Below are 17,014 nucleotides of genomic sequence, written 5' to 3'. Positions count from 1 at the left end.
TTTTTTTTTTTTTTTTTTTTTTTTTTTTTTTAACCATGGCCTAGTAGTGAACAAATCTCCACAACACAATGGAAATAAGCCGTGTGTGTGTGTGTGTGTGTGTGTGTGTGTGTGTGTGTGAGGGTGGTACCTTTCTCAAGTGATCAGCATTCAGCATTACTGCTGCTGTATCAGTCAGTGGTTAGTAGTCAGGAAACGGGACAAGGGAGTTATAAATTAAGCACAAAATACCGCACGTCCTGTTTAATACAGTTGGCAACTTTATGCAACACAATGGAAGTAAGTCACAACAAAACCAAAACATGGCAATGAAATTAGACAATGAAATTTGCGCAACACAACAGAAACAAGCTGCAACACAATAACAAATTTTAACAAAGCGAAATGACCACAAAACAACAAACTTAGTCTTGTGTGTTGTGTTGTGCACTACTGGGCCACCATATTTACTCCATTTCCTTTTAGAATTACAAAATTATGACCTACACGGATGCCCAAGGAGGTCCAGGGCATGGTCTCTGCACTTGGCTGGAAGAAAAATCCTTCATGTTAAAAAATGAACTCCAATACAATTGAATTGATTTGAACTCATTTATGCCCCACAAGGGTGACACACCATGAAATTAAAAACTGCCTTTAAAAAAATTTAATTAATTGACTATATTTCATAATATGTGCCGTTACGCGCTGTTAGTCCAATCAGACTTTAATGATTTCTTCAAAGACACGTGATCGTCGATCAAGTATAAAAGCTGTCATTATCTGGCATCACAGTGTACTTGCTCCATATCCCTTTATTTCATCAGTGCTAAACTTGCAGATTGTTGCACTGCATGCATGTTGCTGCTTGACATGACGTGTCGGAACCTTTGATTAATTATTGATCTGAAGATTTGAAGGCGAATGAAAACGGGGGTATTGTCCCCCCGTTACGTTCACTGTTATTTTTACATTTCAGTGGCAGAACATTGCCATAATAACAGCTCCACATCTATTTTTGATGTGTTCAGTGCTGCTGTTTGGTCTCACCTTAATTGTAAGACTGTTCTGACATTTTTTTTTTTTTTTTTTTTTTTATTTATCATATTTCAAAAATCAATTTTTTTGCCAATGCATTTTAAAGTGCTGTTGTAGGTTTCAGCATGCCGCTTAACATACAAATAGATATTGACCAGAAAAGTTTCCATGCCATCTTGGGTGGTGGTGTTTTTGTTGATCTTTAGGGGATATTTATTCATTTATTTCCTTTCAATCCTTTTATGTGCTTCAGTATATCTACAGTACCCAAGGAGACTAGTCAGCCAGCAGTGCTGTTCAATAGAGATAAAGCTAATGGATAGCCCTAACAGTGCAGTTTACTTGTAAGGTTTTTTGCCCTTTTCATTTAAGAGTCCTTAGATTGATGCTATTATTCTGGGTTGCTGTGCCACTACGGTGCTCCACCTCATTTGTGTTAATGATTGAGTTTATAACAGGGAGTCAGTTGGTGCAAGTGCATTCTCGAGTTCATCCACCTTGACCCTCTCATCATGTGTTATCCAGGGCTAACTCTTTTTCCCATCCCCCTGCCCTTGATTAAATATTCATGCTAGAAAGGGGGTTCAAATGAAATATTGATGGTTGACCCATCTTCTGCTGACCTGAACATTGAGGTCAGCCAGCTTGGAGATAATGGGTTAAATTGCTTTATTTATTCATTGTTATTCTTCGATTTGTCCGTGTAGAGATGGTAGGCTTTTGTGTTAAATGATGTAGTGCATCGAAATATAATCACACCAAAATGTAGCGAGTCATAAGAGAACGCAAGTCTTTATTTCGATTAGTCTACTTCAGACATTCTAACTAGCAGTCATTAGAGTATTAGTAGACCGTCTGCTTAATATCTTCTAAGACTTTTTAACTTCCTTGCAAGTATATGTCAACTTATTCTGCTAACCCTAAACATAACCTTACAGTTATTAACTCGGAGTTTGTACATGTATTTGCTAATGAATGAGAATTAGTTGTATTTGCATAGTTGCTTGTAGTTAGTAGAATGTCTAAAGTGGACAAATCTTAAAAGCATAACAGGATTTTATCATCAGTTAATGGAAAACCTAGAAATATGTCTTCATATATATATATACATTTACAATTATTTCTACATCAAAAGATAGATATGTATTTTCTTTCTGAAATGGAATGTCTTTTCTAAGACTTTGTAAAACTATGAATCATTTTATTATAATAATGTCCAGCATAATTGTAGAATTTTGAAATTGTAATAATAAAATATATTTTTATATTTTATATATTTAAAAGGTATAATTTAGATGTTGTATTTCCTATAAAACGTCACTGTCAAATAGCATTTTTAATCCATGTATATCTTTTAATATTTTTTCAAATATAGTTTTCATATATATATATATATATATATATATATATATATATATATATATATATATATATATATATATATATATATATATATCAAATATTATAGCTTATATAATAAGTTTGTTATAATAATTGTAGGTGCATGCGGTTATAATTTCTTGAATAATTGGAATTTCTAAAATGTGACAGATACTGAACACTAAAATATTTAATCAGTAAAAAATTGTGGCTGTAAAAAAAAAAAGTGTAGGCTGTAGAAGATTTTTTAATGTCTTCATGCACTAAACTCAAACAGCTGGAAATGTCATGGAAATTAATTCTCAGAAAAGAGCGTCAACCCATGTGGCGCGTGCGTGCGTGCATGTCTCTGTGTGTGTGTGTGTGTGTGTGTGTGTGTGTGCTGGACAGTGTTTGGTCCAGAGGTTTCCTGCTGGGACACATCAGGAGCTCATAAACCAGCCCAGAATAGCAGCGTGTCAGATGCCCTCCTAGCATTTGCTACTGTGGCGGAGTCTCAGTGAGGTATTTTAAACTGCAGCCTCGAGCCACACGATAATGTCCAGCCCTGTGGAGAAGAATCAATGATCACTGCATCACACTCAAAATTGGAATCTGATGATTTGCTATACATCCTTCTCTCTCATTCTCACTCAAAATCTAGTCTCACAAAACTATGCAAGTGATGAAGCATTTTTTATGTGTTCTTGAGTGAAAGCTACCGAAGGCTGAATAACATATAACTCAACCAACCCATGCTTTGATTTTAGTTAGTTTTTGGAACAGAAAAAAATAGATGATAATACTAGAATAATAGGCTGATGAAAAATACTTTATACTTTACAGTTACACCATTGGCCAGTGAATTTTGAGTAACTATTAGACTAGGTTGGAATGAAGCCCAGTTAAGTTGTTTTACTAGTTGGACTGAAGGTCTGTCAGAATTTCTAAAGAATTTGTCCCTATGGAGTCGTGGTGTTTCACACATACAAGTTTATTTGTATAGCGTTTCACACAATACAATTAAAAATAAAAGTTATATTTAGGAGAAGCAAGGTCATGTCCATACGTCAGAAATGTACAATAAAAATCGTGCAGTTAGTTGATGGCATGTATTCTGTTAACAGCAATGATTGCAGCAAATGTGTAGCATTATTTGGTAGTTTTGTACATGCACACAAATGTTTTTGCTTGTGTGTGATATGCATCAGACGGTCAGTGAGAGAAATGTAGGTGGGCCGTGGGTGGCCCGTCTGAGGCCGGTACTACTCAAACATAGTAGAACCGCTCTGTGTATTGTATCATCAGCCAGTGAAGTGTTTAGCAGCTTGGGCATCAATTATTTCAGTTATTAGCACAGATAAATATGTGCAATGATACAATCACCTGAAATCACAGACGAGTACCATCTTTTCTCCTTCTCATTTCTCTCTAGTACTCATTATAGCAGCATGCTGTGCTAGTTTAAGCTTCATAGCAAAATTAATTCAGTGTTATGACGCACATTGAAGATCAATTCTGTGAATGATTTAAGCTGGTCTCGTTACTCAGCGGCGCGTGTCTAGAAAAGAAAAGCAAACCCGTCGCAAATGGTAAGTTGTGGGTTTTTTGTTGTCATTTTTTTTTTTTCCCTGATTGCCATGACAACGACATGCTGTTTTTGGCACATAAATTTCCCCTCATTCATCTGTTTGTCTTTGCCTGCAGAGCCAAGACATTGTCGGCATCAAAATAACTTCGCTTTGTCAAATATTTGTGTGGAAAATCCTCTCTAGTCTCGTATGTGGCCCGTGTTTGTCGTCACTGAGAGACTGTCACAAGCTAATGAGAATTCTTACTCTTCCGTGAGTAAGTGTTGAAACTATTTGAGTTTAACAAGCTGGAAATAACTATGCCACATCAAATGCCTTCAAGAGTTTCGTAAAATCACATTTGATTAGAGCCAGAGTAATATACAGCTTTTATTGTAAACAGTTTTGAATGGCCTAAATTGAAGCTGAAGTTGAAATAGAGCACCGTGTCAGGGTTGCTTTTGTTGGCAAATTGCAAATCTTTCCATCTTTGTCAGTCTCCCTCTCTTCAGTCACTCTTTTAAAAGGTAAAAACTTTGTGTTTTGTTTTTTTTTTTTAACATTGTGATGTCCATTGGCCTATAAATACTATTCGAGTTGCATGTATGAGCATTAATATACTGTTTTGTCAGCTGCAAACAATAAATTATGCTCTCTTTGTTACTCAAATGCCAACCATGAAATAATGGTTCTGAGGTAAGAAACGACTTCTCCTGACCTGCCAAATGCTGTTTTTTTTTAATTATTATTTTATTTGAATGGCTATTTTCTGCCAATGTTGATGTCCCTGTGTGTTTTTTCTTTCTGCATGAACTTGTCCATTGTTCAACCTTTGATGCATAAAATTTTGACTATGATTTGAGATATATTTATCAACATGAGAATCCAGTTTAGAAGGTTGCGATCCTTAAACCCATTTGTATTATTTATAATGATTATGATATTATTATGAATTTATTGTTTACACTTTACAATGAGGTTCAATTTGTTTACTGTATCTAATTAACTAACATTAACTAAAATGAGCAATAAGTATTTGTTCACATTCACAATTAGGTCTATTAATAAATACTTTTCATTTTAGTAACTAATAAATGTCAGAATCAGCATTAACTAAGCCTAGTGAATGCTTTAGAATTATTTTTTACTGTTAGTTTAACTAATGTTCACAAATGGTACCTTTGTTGTAAAGTGTTACCAATTTATGTAAAAGAGCTCTCAGTTATCAGCCAAAACATGATAATGCATCCCTACATTTATTCTTAAAGATCTTAGAAAACAACAATATTGAGTTTATGTTGAACAAATTGAAAACTCTTCCATTTTAAACAGTCATGCCTTTAATCTCAGCTCACCTTTAAATGTTAATGTGGCATGAATGTTTTCATTAAAGGTTCCCCAGTGCCTCCCTTTGTCTGAAAACCTTTTATTTTTTTGTTCCTTAGTGGACCAAAGCATGTTTGAGAACTGCAACGCTGCAGAACAGCCGAAGCTGAGCTTTCGACAGGCGGGCAGCAGCACCTCCACAGACACATCTGCGGGATCAAAGACGGGAGGCAGCCAACGCTTTCAGAACGCTTTCAACTTGGGCAAAGCCATGGGAGCCAAGGTAAACGACCTGCTTCGACGAAAAGATCCCAGCAGCCTCGGAGACATCGGAGTCACAGAGGTGAACAAGAACGTGGAGCCAGTGTGGTCCAGCCTGGCTGAGATGGGCCACACTACAGCAAGAAACAGGTAAAGATTTCACCCTCGCTGCTGCAAAAAACCAATGACCTCAATACGGTCATTATATTCAATTGACTTCACGCTTGGAATAAAATTGCTAGGAAGTTGTCAGCCATGGTACTTGCTCTTGACATTTAAGGCCCATAGTGCCTCTACAGAGACAGATTCAGGGCTGGACTGCGTCATGTCCCAATTCGATACCCCCTCTTCACTGTCCCGTCTAATAAATGTCAAATAAACAAGGAAGTCAACACAATATTCCTCTAAACGTGGGGAGATTTTTTGATCTGGTTCCAGTACGCCTTCACTCACAAATGCTGAATGAATGCATTTCATCCTATTAAAAAAATATATCAAATATTATTATTTCTGTAATGGCTCCTTAAATGATCTTTCGGGAAGTGTGGAGTGTTTTTTGGTTAAAGAAATTAATACTTTTATTCAGCAAGCATGCATAAATTGATCAATTGATGTTGCGTTATGTGTCCTTACAAGATTTCTATTTCAAATTATTGATCAAAGAATACCTTAAGTATCACTGTTTCCACAAAACTGTTAAGCAGCACAGTTTTCAGTATTGATAATAATAATAAATGTTTCTTGAGCACCAAATCAGCATATTAGATCTGAAGGATTGTGTGCTGCTTAAAATTCAGTTTTGCCATCACAGAAAAAATTATAAAATTATTATTTTAATATAAATATAAATTTTATAATTCAATATTTTGGTTTAGATTTGAAATAATGTTATTTCTTAGTTATAATCTTTTGTAGAATAGTATAGAAAATTGTAATGTTTTACATTATTACCGTTTTTATTGTATTTTTGATCAAACAAATGCTGACTTGCTGAGCATTAGAGGCTTTATTTTAAAAACAAAAATGTAATTAATCCGAGATACATCCCAATGCTTGTTGATTAGTTCATTCAGCCCTTCTAGACGATATTTTATCGTTGTAGATGGCCTGTACCATTTCTCTATTTCTCATCTCTTTCAGCATTGAATGTGAAAACAGGACAAATGCGTTCTGTTGTTATGTGAACTCCGTTCTTTCTAGCAGAGATTTGACTGACATCTCTTTGAGGAGGGGGGGGGGGCATCTGCCATCATTATCAGCAGCCTTCAAGCGAATGTACATGTGTCTGTTTGTGCGAGTCCATGTGCATGTGTTGCATCAGGCAAACTTTGGCTTGTGTCGAGGCTTTGGCTTAATTGGCTGGATTCTTTCTTGTTGTGTAACATTTAGTATACACGTTCCTTACAGCTTTTTTTATTGTACCTGCTCATAAATTTTATTGGAATAATGCATTTATAGTAAGTTTAAAATTATAAAGCTTGTTAAGACGGTGATTGACAGACATTTCTGCTTTGAGTTAGTGCTACAAAGACAAATGTTAAGTAGTGGACTTCACAATTTGTGCAAGAACTCTTAAAATTCAGGGGCCTGATGAGATATGTTATTAGACTTTATGGCTTTCAGCAGCATTTTTATCTTCAGCAGAAAAAGCGCAAAGTCCACTGTCATAAAATGATACATGAAATGATGCATTTACCAGAAACCAACTTCTTATCATTTCTAGTAAGGCTATTATTGCCCAGATATGTGCCATTATTGAGGGAATTGTGTCGTGGTCCTGGGATATTTATAGAAAGTTCACTAGAGGAATGTCACTCGATGACGGTGAGCATCTCATGTGACTGGAGAGGACAATGACATCATTGCATCTGCTATTATTGTCCACTGACCTTTTTTCAGTGTTATATTAATGTATATGTTTTACAGTTCTGTAGTTCAGTAGCTTGGGATTTTGAACGAAAACTCTCTTTCTCACCAAAATATAGTCAAAATAACTTCTTATACTTTTAATACTTCTTTTCCTACTATCTTTATTCCTTTTAATGGTAAGTAAATTTTACAGTCATTATATCAGTCTTCAATGCCACATGATCCTTAAGAAGTCAATCTGGTCAATAAAAAGTTCTTGTTATTGTCCAATTAAAAAAATGTTACTCCATGTAAGTCTGTCACCGAATTGCTTGCGTTCAATGCATTTTTGCTGAATGTAAAATAAATTAATAAATACATTTATACTTTTTTTTTTGTTTGTTTTAGTTTATTGTTGTTGGGTTTTTTTTGTTTTTTTCATAAAACATTTGTTTTTCATAATAATGTCTCACAAGTATTTTAAGTAAACTACAACTTTCACAATCCAAAGTTCAAAAATATTCACATTAACTTTCCTCCTTTGGAAATATGGCAAAGCTAATGAGTTGTCCAGCTGTTTTTTCATCTTTTTATCCTGTCTAAAAATGATCCTCTGAATTCAACAGAAAACCTGTTCTACGGTTTACTTTTGCCCCTTCTCCCTTACTCCCAGTCTGAGCTTTAAAATGTATCTTTAATAAGATTTATTCAAATGAAGTGTGATTTTTGTATTACAGAGGGGAAATATCAGAAGGAGTTGGAGTTAATCTTTACTTTTTAGAAGGATTATTTTGGAGAATAAAGAAATTCAGGCCACATATTTGCTCTGATCTTTTGTGGTCATTATATCTTGTATGATTACATTGTGTCTTTTCTTTTCTCTCTCTCTCTCAAAGTCACATCTCCTTGGATTCCTTCCCTCGGCTGGATCCCCCACCTCCCACCGGCAAAAAGCGTCTCCCACGGGCCCTGAAGACCACCCAGGACATGATGATATCTTCTGACCCCGTGGTAGCCTCCCCAGAATCCTCCTTCGTCTCCTCACCTGACAAGATCTCCAAAGATAAAGCTGAGCTTCAGCCTGAAGAGTCCGGCCCTGAGAAACCTTCAGGACCCGGCGACCGTGTCGACAGCCAGATGGAGAAGACGCCTGGTTCAGAACTAAAAAACGAGCCCACAGCTGTGGTGACGGATGAGAAAGATTCAGAGGAAGTCGATCAGTCACAGCTGCTGCTCTCTGTTCCAGATCTCATTCACAAAGACAATCTGGACCCAAAGAAACTGGCCAGCTCGGAAACTAGAATGGCTTCCACCCCGTGTCCAGGGAAAGGGGGCTGCCGCATCAGCGTCACTGAGGGGGAATTGTTGGGGAATGGCACGGCGGATTACCGGACCGTCAGCCTGGAGAACGAAGAATCCCACCCCGACCTGCTGTCATTCGAATAACAGGCTTGAGACCCTCAAGATCATTGATTCTCCAGGCTTCTGCGATGACAAAAACTGCTTTCATTCTGCATTTCATATTTTGCCTTTAAGTACCGCTGATTGTACTTAGTTATTTCATAGATATAATTATTCAAATGATAAAAATCACTGTTGTTTTTTGTTTTTAATCGTAGCACCATAATCAATTTAAAAGATTGTATTTTAAAGTATTTGTGGACCTGTAACAAACAAAACATGATGAATCAATTAACAGAAGCCAAAGTCAATAGTACACTGCAAAAAGGAGTTTTAATTAGTATTTCTTGGCTTTTTTTCCAGTCAAATATTCCAGTAGAACTTCAAATGAATTAGCTTGAAGCAACACTACTGCAAAAGAATATTAAGGCTTATTCTCATTATAGCATAAATATTAGTGAATTTTGTATTTCCTACTGCACTGAAAGATTGTTTCACTCAATTTAACTATAAAAAATGACTAATAATGATACAAAAGATTTTGAATTCACATAAATGCTGTTCTAATGAATTTCAAATCAAAGAATCCTGACACAAATGCATTCAGGATCAGCATATATCTGCATTTTAGACTGATTTCTGAAGGATCATGGAATAATGGCTGTTAAAAATTTATTTTATATATAATATATATATATATCAGTTTCTTTTTTTTTATTAAATATTTCAAAGCATTTGGTCAATTAATTGCAGCATTGTAGTTTTAATGTATTTTACTTTTACATTTTGTATGTAAAGAGTATGTAAATGTGTTTTTGGTTTGAAGGATTTTTAGACTATTTTACTGGGAAAATAGCCAAAAATATTCATTAAGAATAGAATTTTTCAGTGTTATTGTTATACCTCTAAAGCTGTCTTTGCAGTTCCGCAAGTACCATTTCAAGTCTTATGTGTTGTTTTTTTTTTTGTTGTTGTTGTTTTTTTTTATAGTTTCATATCAATTCTACATCCATGGCTAGCTGACCACATCTCTTAGCTTGTGCTCTGTGGCAGTATAAGCGAGCGCACATGACCTTGGGTCAGTCTATAAAGCGTTATGCACCTAACAGCAGCAGTATGGGCTCCTTCCAAGTTATTTTTGACACTATGTGACCTCCAGATCAACTTTCCCAGTCTGATGGAGAAAGTCTAGGATCCTACCTTTGTAGGCAGTGTCATAGTGATAATAGTCAAGGTGATGATGGCTCGAGGAATGCCAGTAATGAGGCTCAGTCAACATGAAGGTATGCAGAAGGGTTCTGAAATTTCCTGGAATGCTATAACTCAACACTAATCTGGACTCTCGTCCTCTTGTTTGTGTAGACAGCCTGACTCCCATGACATTCTCTCAGGCCTGTTCTTTATCCCACACAGAGATTTTGAGCTATTCCGATGCTAACAATGCCACTATTTTCACTCCTGTTATTTAAAGAGATATACTGTCATTCTGCATATATGTATAGATGTACTGAGATGTTGATTGTAAGTCAAAGCTGGGAAGAAATGGCTGATATGCGTTAATGAAATTGACTTTGTATGTATTGGCAATATAGCATTAATTAATATCTGAGCTTCCGTACCATGTTTTGGTTACACTACCTTTGTGATACCAATAGTGCAATGATGCATAATTCATAACACTACAATGAGAACTGAGAGTAAAGTAAATTCATGCAGATACGTTAACAGTTGATGAATTAATGTGGACCACTGATACTGTGTAACTGGACCGTAAGATATGAAGTGTTTTATGACGTGACTGTGTATATGTGCTGGTGAGACTACAGCCGAATGAATGAAAGGAAGGAATATTTATCTTTTGTTTAGCTTTTAAAGACACTCTTTAAAGTTGAGAAGATGCTTGGTGGGAACTTAAAGGAATAGTTTACCCAAAAAATTCAAATTGGCTGAAATTCCACTCAGCCTCAGGCCATTCGAGATGTAATGCTGAATTTCTTTAAATCTCTTTCAATAAAGAAAAATACTCATCTTAATCTTAGATGGTCTGTGGGTGAGTACATTTTTTAGCAAATTTATATTTTTGGGTGAATTATTAATTTAACGTTGAATGTCGAATCTTATTTCTTCTTTTTTTTTCTCTGTGTGATGATTCGTGTATATTAATTTCAATCAAAGCGGTCCCATCATTGTCACGGTTTGTTTGAATGAAGAAAAACGAATGTTGAAGGAAAAACGCATGTATATGAAGGTTTTATGACTGCACTGAAATGTATTTCGAGAAGCTGGGTATATTAAAGTGATTTCCCATTATGCTAGCTGTCTATTCATGAAGTTTGGGTGCTGGTGCCTTTATTTTCAGCAAATGGATTTTATGCAACTTTACTTTTCATTGAAGGCAGTTTATTGAGCAGAATTTACAGGGTCTGCGTCGCTGTAATTAAAGAGCCTGCTTTAACAATAAAGCATGTCTTAATGATTGCTGTGCGAGGTTTGGTTTTACAGAACTGATTCACAAGTTTGCCATCACCTTGAATCCACACCAGACTGTATATTTCAATCAACCTTTCCAGTCATGTTTAACTTAAGAAATATTTTATAGATTCAGGTGCATGGACGCTTCATAGCATTTTCTGATCACTACAATATCATGAAATTTAAAGCTGCTTTAATCACTTTACTACTCTTTATTAGCTGAAAACTTTAACTACCTTTTAATTATATTATATATATATATATATATATATATATATATATATATATATATATATATATATATATATAATGTATGCTCTACTTCAGCATACAAGCAATGCACATTTTTTAAAACACTTAAATGCTTTATTTCGAAATAATTTCATCTCTTAATCCAAAGGAATGTGTGAAATATTGAATCTTAAGTTTAGACCGCATTCTGGTGCTCTACACAGTTTTATCTCCAATTAAGCTTTTGCTGAATTAAAAAACAAGCAAGCAGTTAGATGCAAATTCTGATCATTTGGGGCAGTGGGTGGGATCTTTATCCTCTGTCCCATCTCAGTGTTTATTGTAGTTTTACCATTTCTTTTCCTAAAATATAACCTTGCATCCTATTTACCACTGCCAGCCAGACATTTTGTTTAGACTGACTGCTTTGAGCGTGAGGGTAACTTTTAATTCGAAGGAAAGATTTTGTCATACAAGTAGAATAACGGGTGATGATGGAGTACTGAAATCAGTTGTGGAGTTGAATTACTTGTCAGTCAGTATAATATATGGGGTTGTCGTGAGACTGAACTCGTGATCATTGTTACATCTGCCCACTTTGCTCACAACATTTCTCACCTGTTCCTGTGCAATTCAATTTGTTCATCATTGCAGTTGTTACTGGTGTTTTATACCGAAATGTACTTGTGATTCAGTACGTTATAAAAATAAAATGTTAAGGCAAATGGCATTCTGTTGCATTTGTTTTATTTGGACTTATTTTAAATTGTAATATTTCACAATGACTGATTTTACATGTGTTTTTGATCAAATAAAAGTAGCACAACCCAAACTTTTAAATGGTTATGTGTGTGTGTGTGTGTGTGTGTGTATAGTAATTTTAGATAAAATCCCACTACAAAGGATTGCTGATACTAAGAATCGAGATCAAATAAGACATTTTTCAGACTGGATGAATCTGCTGCCACCAGACTTCTTGGAGAAGGGAGGGACACTTTAATTTAGTGCTGGATTTCCTGCAGGACATGAAGAATGCATTGTCAGAATTCATTTGTTGTCCTTGAATGTCTCTCTGCAGGGTTTGAAGTATTTCTCTCTTTTTCAGTCTTATTCACCTTTGAATATTTAACCTTCTGTATCCCAAAACATCCCGCCTTAAAAGAGTCCCTTATGCAATGTTTATAAGTTACCCATATTGCCCTAGGATCATTAAAGATTGTGTGAAATGATTTGAATCTTTGGTCATTCGTTTCACAATTAATTATCGATGCGTGTACGATATCTATAAACAATCACTTTGCATTTATATGTCGTTATTGTGAGGTAAAATACACAAACAGAGATTGAGCCTGTTTCCCAGTATAGTCACTCAGCAGGATCCCAGGAGAAAATACCACAGTTGCCATATTGGCTGAAAGGGCCAATTTTGAAAGATGAGAGAAAGTTTCCAATGACAAGACTTATTATGAGAACAGCAAATCAGGAAGTACTACGTCACCCACCTGGAGCTCCTGGCGCTTCTGCAGGCATTGTTCCACTTCAAGTGCTTTCCGTTGCACGCAGACAACATATGCTTTTGGCAATATGGAGAACAGACGCATTTTCTATTTGATGTCGTCTAACAAACATATCAGATTCATGATGGTGAACCACATGAACTTACGTTATATGTAGCTTGCAGTTTACAGGTCAGCAGCAGCAGCAGAAACAGTAGAGCGAAATCTGCAGGCACGGGAGGTTGGTCTGGGGAAAAAAAAGTGATAGAAAAATCTACTAAAACAATGGCCTGCAGTCTGTATGCTAATGTGATAGTTTAAATTTACATGACAATGAATATCCAAATAATGTGGTCTGAAACCTCATGTAGGACTGGTTTGATAAGCGTAACTACCTAATTGCAATAAATGGATGATTTATTCTTAATAGTGTTGAATATTAATTCAAAAATAAATCTGTGACCCACAATGAATGCGTACATGCATGAATAAATCGGTGAATCAATGAATACTGTTAACGAAGGACGTTGCATTCGCATGCGGTTAACCTCTGTAGCGCTTCTTCTGCGATGTATTGTTTTATATTTAAGATGTAAATGAATTGTGGTGCTATTTGTGAACTGGCACTAAACTGGTTTAGATTCTACTCGTCAGATTTCTGATATCTTGTTTGTGCAAACCTGAGGTAACAATGGCAAAATGCGATGCGCCTCCTTTGTTGTTCTTTCTGGGTGATATTATTAGCAAGCATGGCATTAGCATTTGACGGCCTCTTTTCTAATGTCTCTCGTTCATAACAGCGTTTTTCTACCTCATAAATATGTTTCAAAATATCTTTCTATTCGAGATGCAGAAAAGCTCAAGACTTGATTATTGTAATGCACATTTGGCTGGATGCCCCAGTGTTTCCATAAATAAGCTGTGGCTTGTTCAAAATGCAGCAGCAGAGATCAACCATATCCAGAAAATATGATCGTATCAGTCTAATATTCACACATAAACTCAGATCACCCTCTTAGTTTAGTCTAAACTGAACACTTATCTCTTGTAAAGTCGTAGTCAAATTCCTATAGTCTGTAGATGGGTTTGTTTGGTATATATATATATATATATACTGTATATATATATGATGAGCATTAAACCTGATGAAATATCATGTATGTGCTAAAGAATCATATTAAAGGTAAAAATAACTTATGTAGACACTAAATAAAAGGATATTATGTTTTACAGAAAATTAGGACTGGAACGTTTACAAAGCCAGTGCTACACAAAAAAATATTAATAAACAGAAGACATCAGCTTGAATTGTTATGCAGGTGCCCAAAGACCACTATTAGTTATTAAATAACATTAATTGTTAAACATAGCCCAAAGCAGAACTCAACAGGGTCGAGGTACATGGGAAAAGGGAGCATAAAATGAAATAATGACATGAAATGAAATTAAAATAAAATAATCTCTGCAGGGTCTGTGTTTATCTGATCATTTAGTAGCATTTGCAGGAAAGATAAAACCTCTTCTAGTACATCCTTCCTGATCTAACAGTTGGAGAATTAAGAGGATTTCCTTGTAGGGGCAGGATTTGAGTCATTTGGCGTTCGTGCACAAATTATTTGGACTCCTCAGCAAAAAAAACAACTCATTTCAACTTCCCGTAGAAGAAACAAATAAAATATTTTGGCTTCTAGGTTATCATATATTTACTCCAACGATTCATATCAACCTCTGAGAATAGTAAGTTCTGTATCCATTTAATTGATTAAAAGGCCCTACCGTTATGAATGTTTATGTGTTTCCATTATTAACCGAAATCTCTTTTATGCACCAAAGGCATGATTACACAGCAGATCATTTAAGTGTTAAAAAAAAACATGTTTTTGTACCAGTTATGTTTTTAAATATAGAAACTCTAAAACACCTCCCGTATATATATTTGCTGTAGCATAATTTATTCCCCTAGACGTCCCAGAGAGCCTTCAGCCTGCATGACTCTTTATTCAATAATAATACTCAGCTAGAAGTCCAGTTTGAATCAGGAGGGTTATACTGTGAAAAGTGGAAAAATAATCATGTCACCGGTAGGGTGCTAAATAAAGATGACACGCTGCGTATTCACAAATCTGCCTCCTGTTTACATTCCAGCTCCCGTTCATCTGTCTGCCAAGAGAAGACCCAGAATGCTGTTTGTGTAAAGAGACTCTGCAGGCACAATACTAAGAACAGAGTTTGAATTGTTATTGTGTTACTATGGTGAGAGAAGGTCACCGCTGTGCCTTTGTACAGCCAGAATGAGCAAAAGCCCATGCATTTTTGACATGAAAAAGTTGCTGCTTGCCTAAAAAGCACAGGGAAAATAACTGGAATGTTTATGACAAGAATTGTCTAGTGAAGAATAAGCTTGAACAACCGTGCAATTGAAATATTAAGAAATATCGAACTGTGCTAATAATGTTTTTTTCCCCACATAAAAGGACACAAAAGTATCATAAAGCGGTCCGTATGATTCATGCACTACATTACAAATAGTCTGAAACCATACAAACCTTATATGAATAAAAATTAAGAAATACGATATCTAATATTATTTTTAAAAAGTAGTGTTATTTACTAGTGCTGTCAAATAATTAATCGTGGTTAATCGCATCCACAATTTATGTATGTATAAATACACAAACATACAGTGTATATTTTACATTGTATTATATATGTTTAATAAAGTAATATATTTTTTATATACATAACAAATACACACAGTATACACACATACTATGTGAACAACCTTTTTAATCATTATTAATCGCTTGATAGTACTATTATTTACTCATATGCATGTCATTCTAGACTCATATGATGAAGAAAAACTGTCCTAGTGGCTCTGCTTTCATGTAATTACAATGAACAAAGACTAAGGCCAATTTCAAAAAGGACACAAAAGTGCCACAAGGTATCATAAAAGTGGTTTGACTTTTACAGCTTAGTGCAAAAAACAGGCCAGCACCTAACTGAATCATTGAATTAAATTCAAAGCCTTGAATCCATAATCCAATTGCAGTAGTAGAAACATCAGTGAACGATGACAACAAAGGTGGCTTTGAGTCATATGGACTATTTTATGACACTTGTACAGTGCTATTGCGTCCTTTCGGGAGTTTAAAACTTCGGTCCCCATTCGCCGTAATTGTATATAAAAACTTGTGTTTGTGCTCCACTGCAGAAACAAAGTCATTTGGGAATAGCACGAGGTTGACAGACTAGCATAGTATTGACCGTTGTGTACAGTATCCCTTTAAACTTAAAAAGCACAGTCCAGACCACTTACTGGATCTTCCAGAAAACTGGAAACTGACGGAGAAGTTCGTGAGATCTGGACACAGCGCTGCTGATAAGAATCAGCCATCAGTCGATGCGGTGTACTAAAACGCAGAAGACTCCTGGCTATGTGGATATGGCCATCTTTCCCCCGTGGTCTGCAATCACACCAATCATTGATGTTTGGGTCTCACGCAGATTCCCATCAGTGATACCCTGACCTCTGAGTGCTAGAAGAGAACACAATGAGACTGTATGAGTCAGCTTCAACCCACCGAGTTATCATTTATCTGTCTTATTGATCGTCACGGTGCAGCACACGTGTGTGTATGTTTGTTTCAGATAAGGAGCAATGTTTAGTAAAGAGCCTTTCCCCCAGTAAGGTTCCCGATTTATCTACACGTTTATGGTCAGGCCATATATGAGTGACAAGACGAGAGAGTTGAACAAAGAGAGCGAAAGGGAATCTGTTCTATTTTTAAGGTATTTTGAAATCAGCGGCTCTAAGAAAATAGCTAGCATTAGTGAGGAATGGGCAGTACAGCGGCAAAGTAAATACGCTCTTCTGGCTGTCTCAGACCTGTGCTCTGTGGTCCCCGCAGCTTACGATTCCATCCACTGTAACCGAAGGCAATGTTTTACATTTTTGCTGTTCAGTCAAGTGTGGTAAGGCCTGAAGCATCGCTGAACTGGTCTGGGTCCGGTTCTAAGCTGTAAGAG

The 17,014-nt window shown here is 35.8% G+C and overlaps 1 protein-coding gene and 1 long non-coding RNA gene across 3 annotated transcripts; one reads left to right on the top strand and one right to left on the bottom strand.

The window, feature by feature from the left end:
* Positions 1 to 3,944: 3,944 nt before the first annotated feature.
* On the top strand, positions 3,945 to 11,093 carry LOC122346973 (uncharacterized protein C1orf226-like). The gene is made up of 3 exons (XM_043241907.1): positions 3,945 to 4,643; positions 5,393 to 5,684; positions 8,279 to 11,093. The coding sequence occupies exons 2-3, from the start codon at positions 5,404 to 5,406 to the stop codon at positions 8,826 to 8,828; spliced, it is 831 nt and encodes a 276-aa protein (XP_043097842.1). The 5' UTR covers positions 3,945 to 4,643; positions 5,393 to 5,403; the 3' UTR covers positions 8,829 to 11,093.
* On the bottom strand, positions 10,871 to 17,014 carry LOC122346974. 2 transcript variants are annotated; one of them, XR_006251185.1, is made up of 5 exons: positions 16,875 to 17,014; positions 16,305 to 16,524; positions 13,150 to 13,229; positions 12,989 to 13,059; positions 10,871 to 12,502 (listed from the first exon to the last, which is right to left on the bottom strand). It is a non-coding gene; the product is annotated as an uncharacterized LOC122346974 (long non-coding RNA). The 2 variants fall into 2 exon arrangements; XR_006251184.1 differs by having other exon boundaries at positions 16,305 to 16,997.

This window comes from Puntigrus tetrazona, chromosome 6, assembly GCF_018831695.1.
Source record: "Puntigrus tetrazona isolate hp1 chromosome 6, ASM1883169v1, whole genome shotgun sequence".
Lineage (NCBI taxonomy): Eukaryota > Metazoa > Chordata > Actinopteri > Cypriniformes > Cyprinidae > Puntigrus > Puntigrus tetrazona.
The sequence above is the reverse complement of the archived record's forward strand: the minus strand, read 5'-3'. Positions and strand labels throughout refer to the sequence as shown.

Bases quoted from the DNA above. Each gene is read 5' to 3' on its own strand.
- LOC122346973 (XM_043241907.1), top strand. From the start codon at position 5,404: ATGTTTGAGAACTGCAACGCTGCAGAACAGCCGAAGCTGAGCTTTCGA. The intron at 5,685-8,278 runs GTAAAGATTTCA...TCTCTCTCAAAG, and splicing joins CACACTACAGCAAGAAACAG to TCACATCTCCTTGGATTCCT.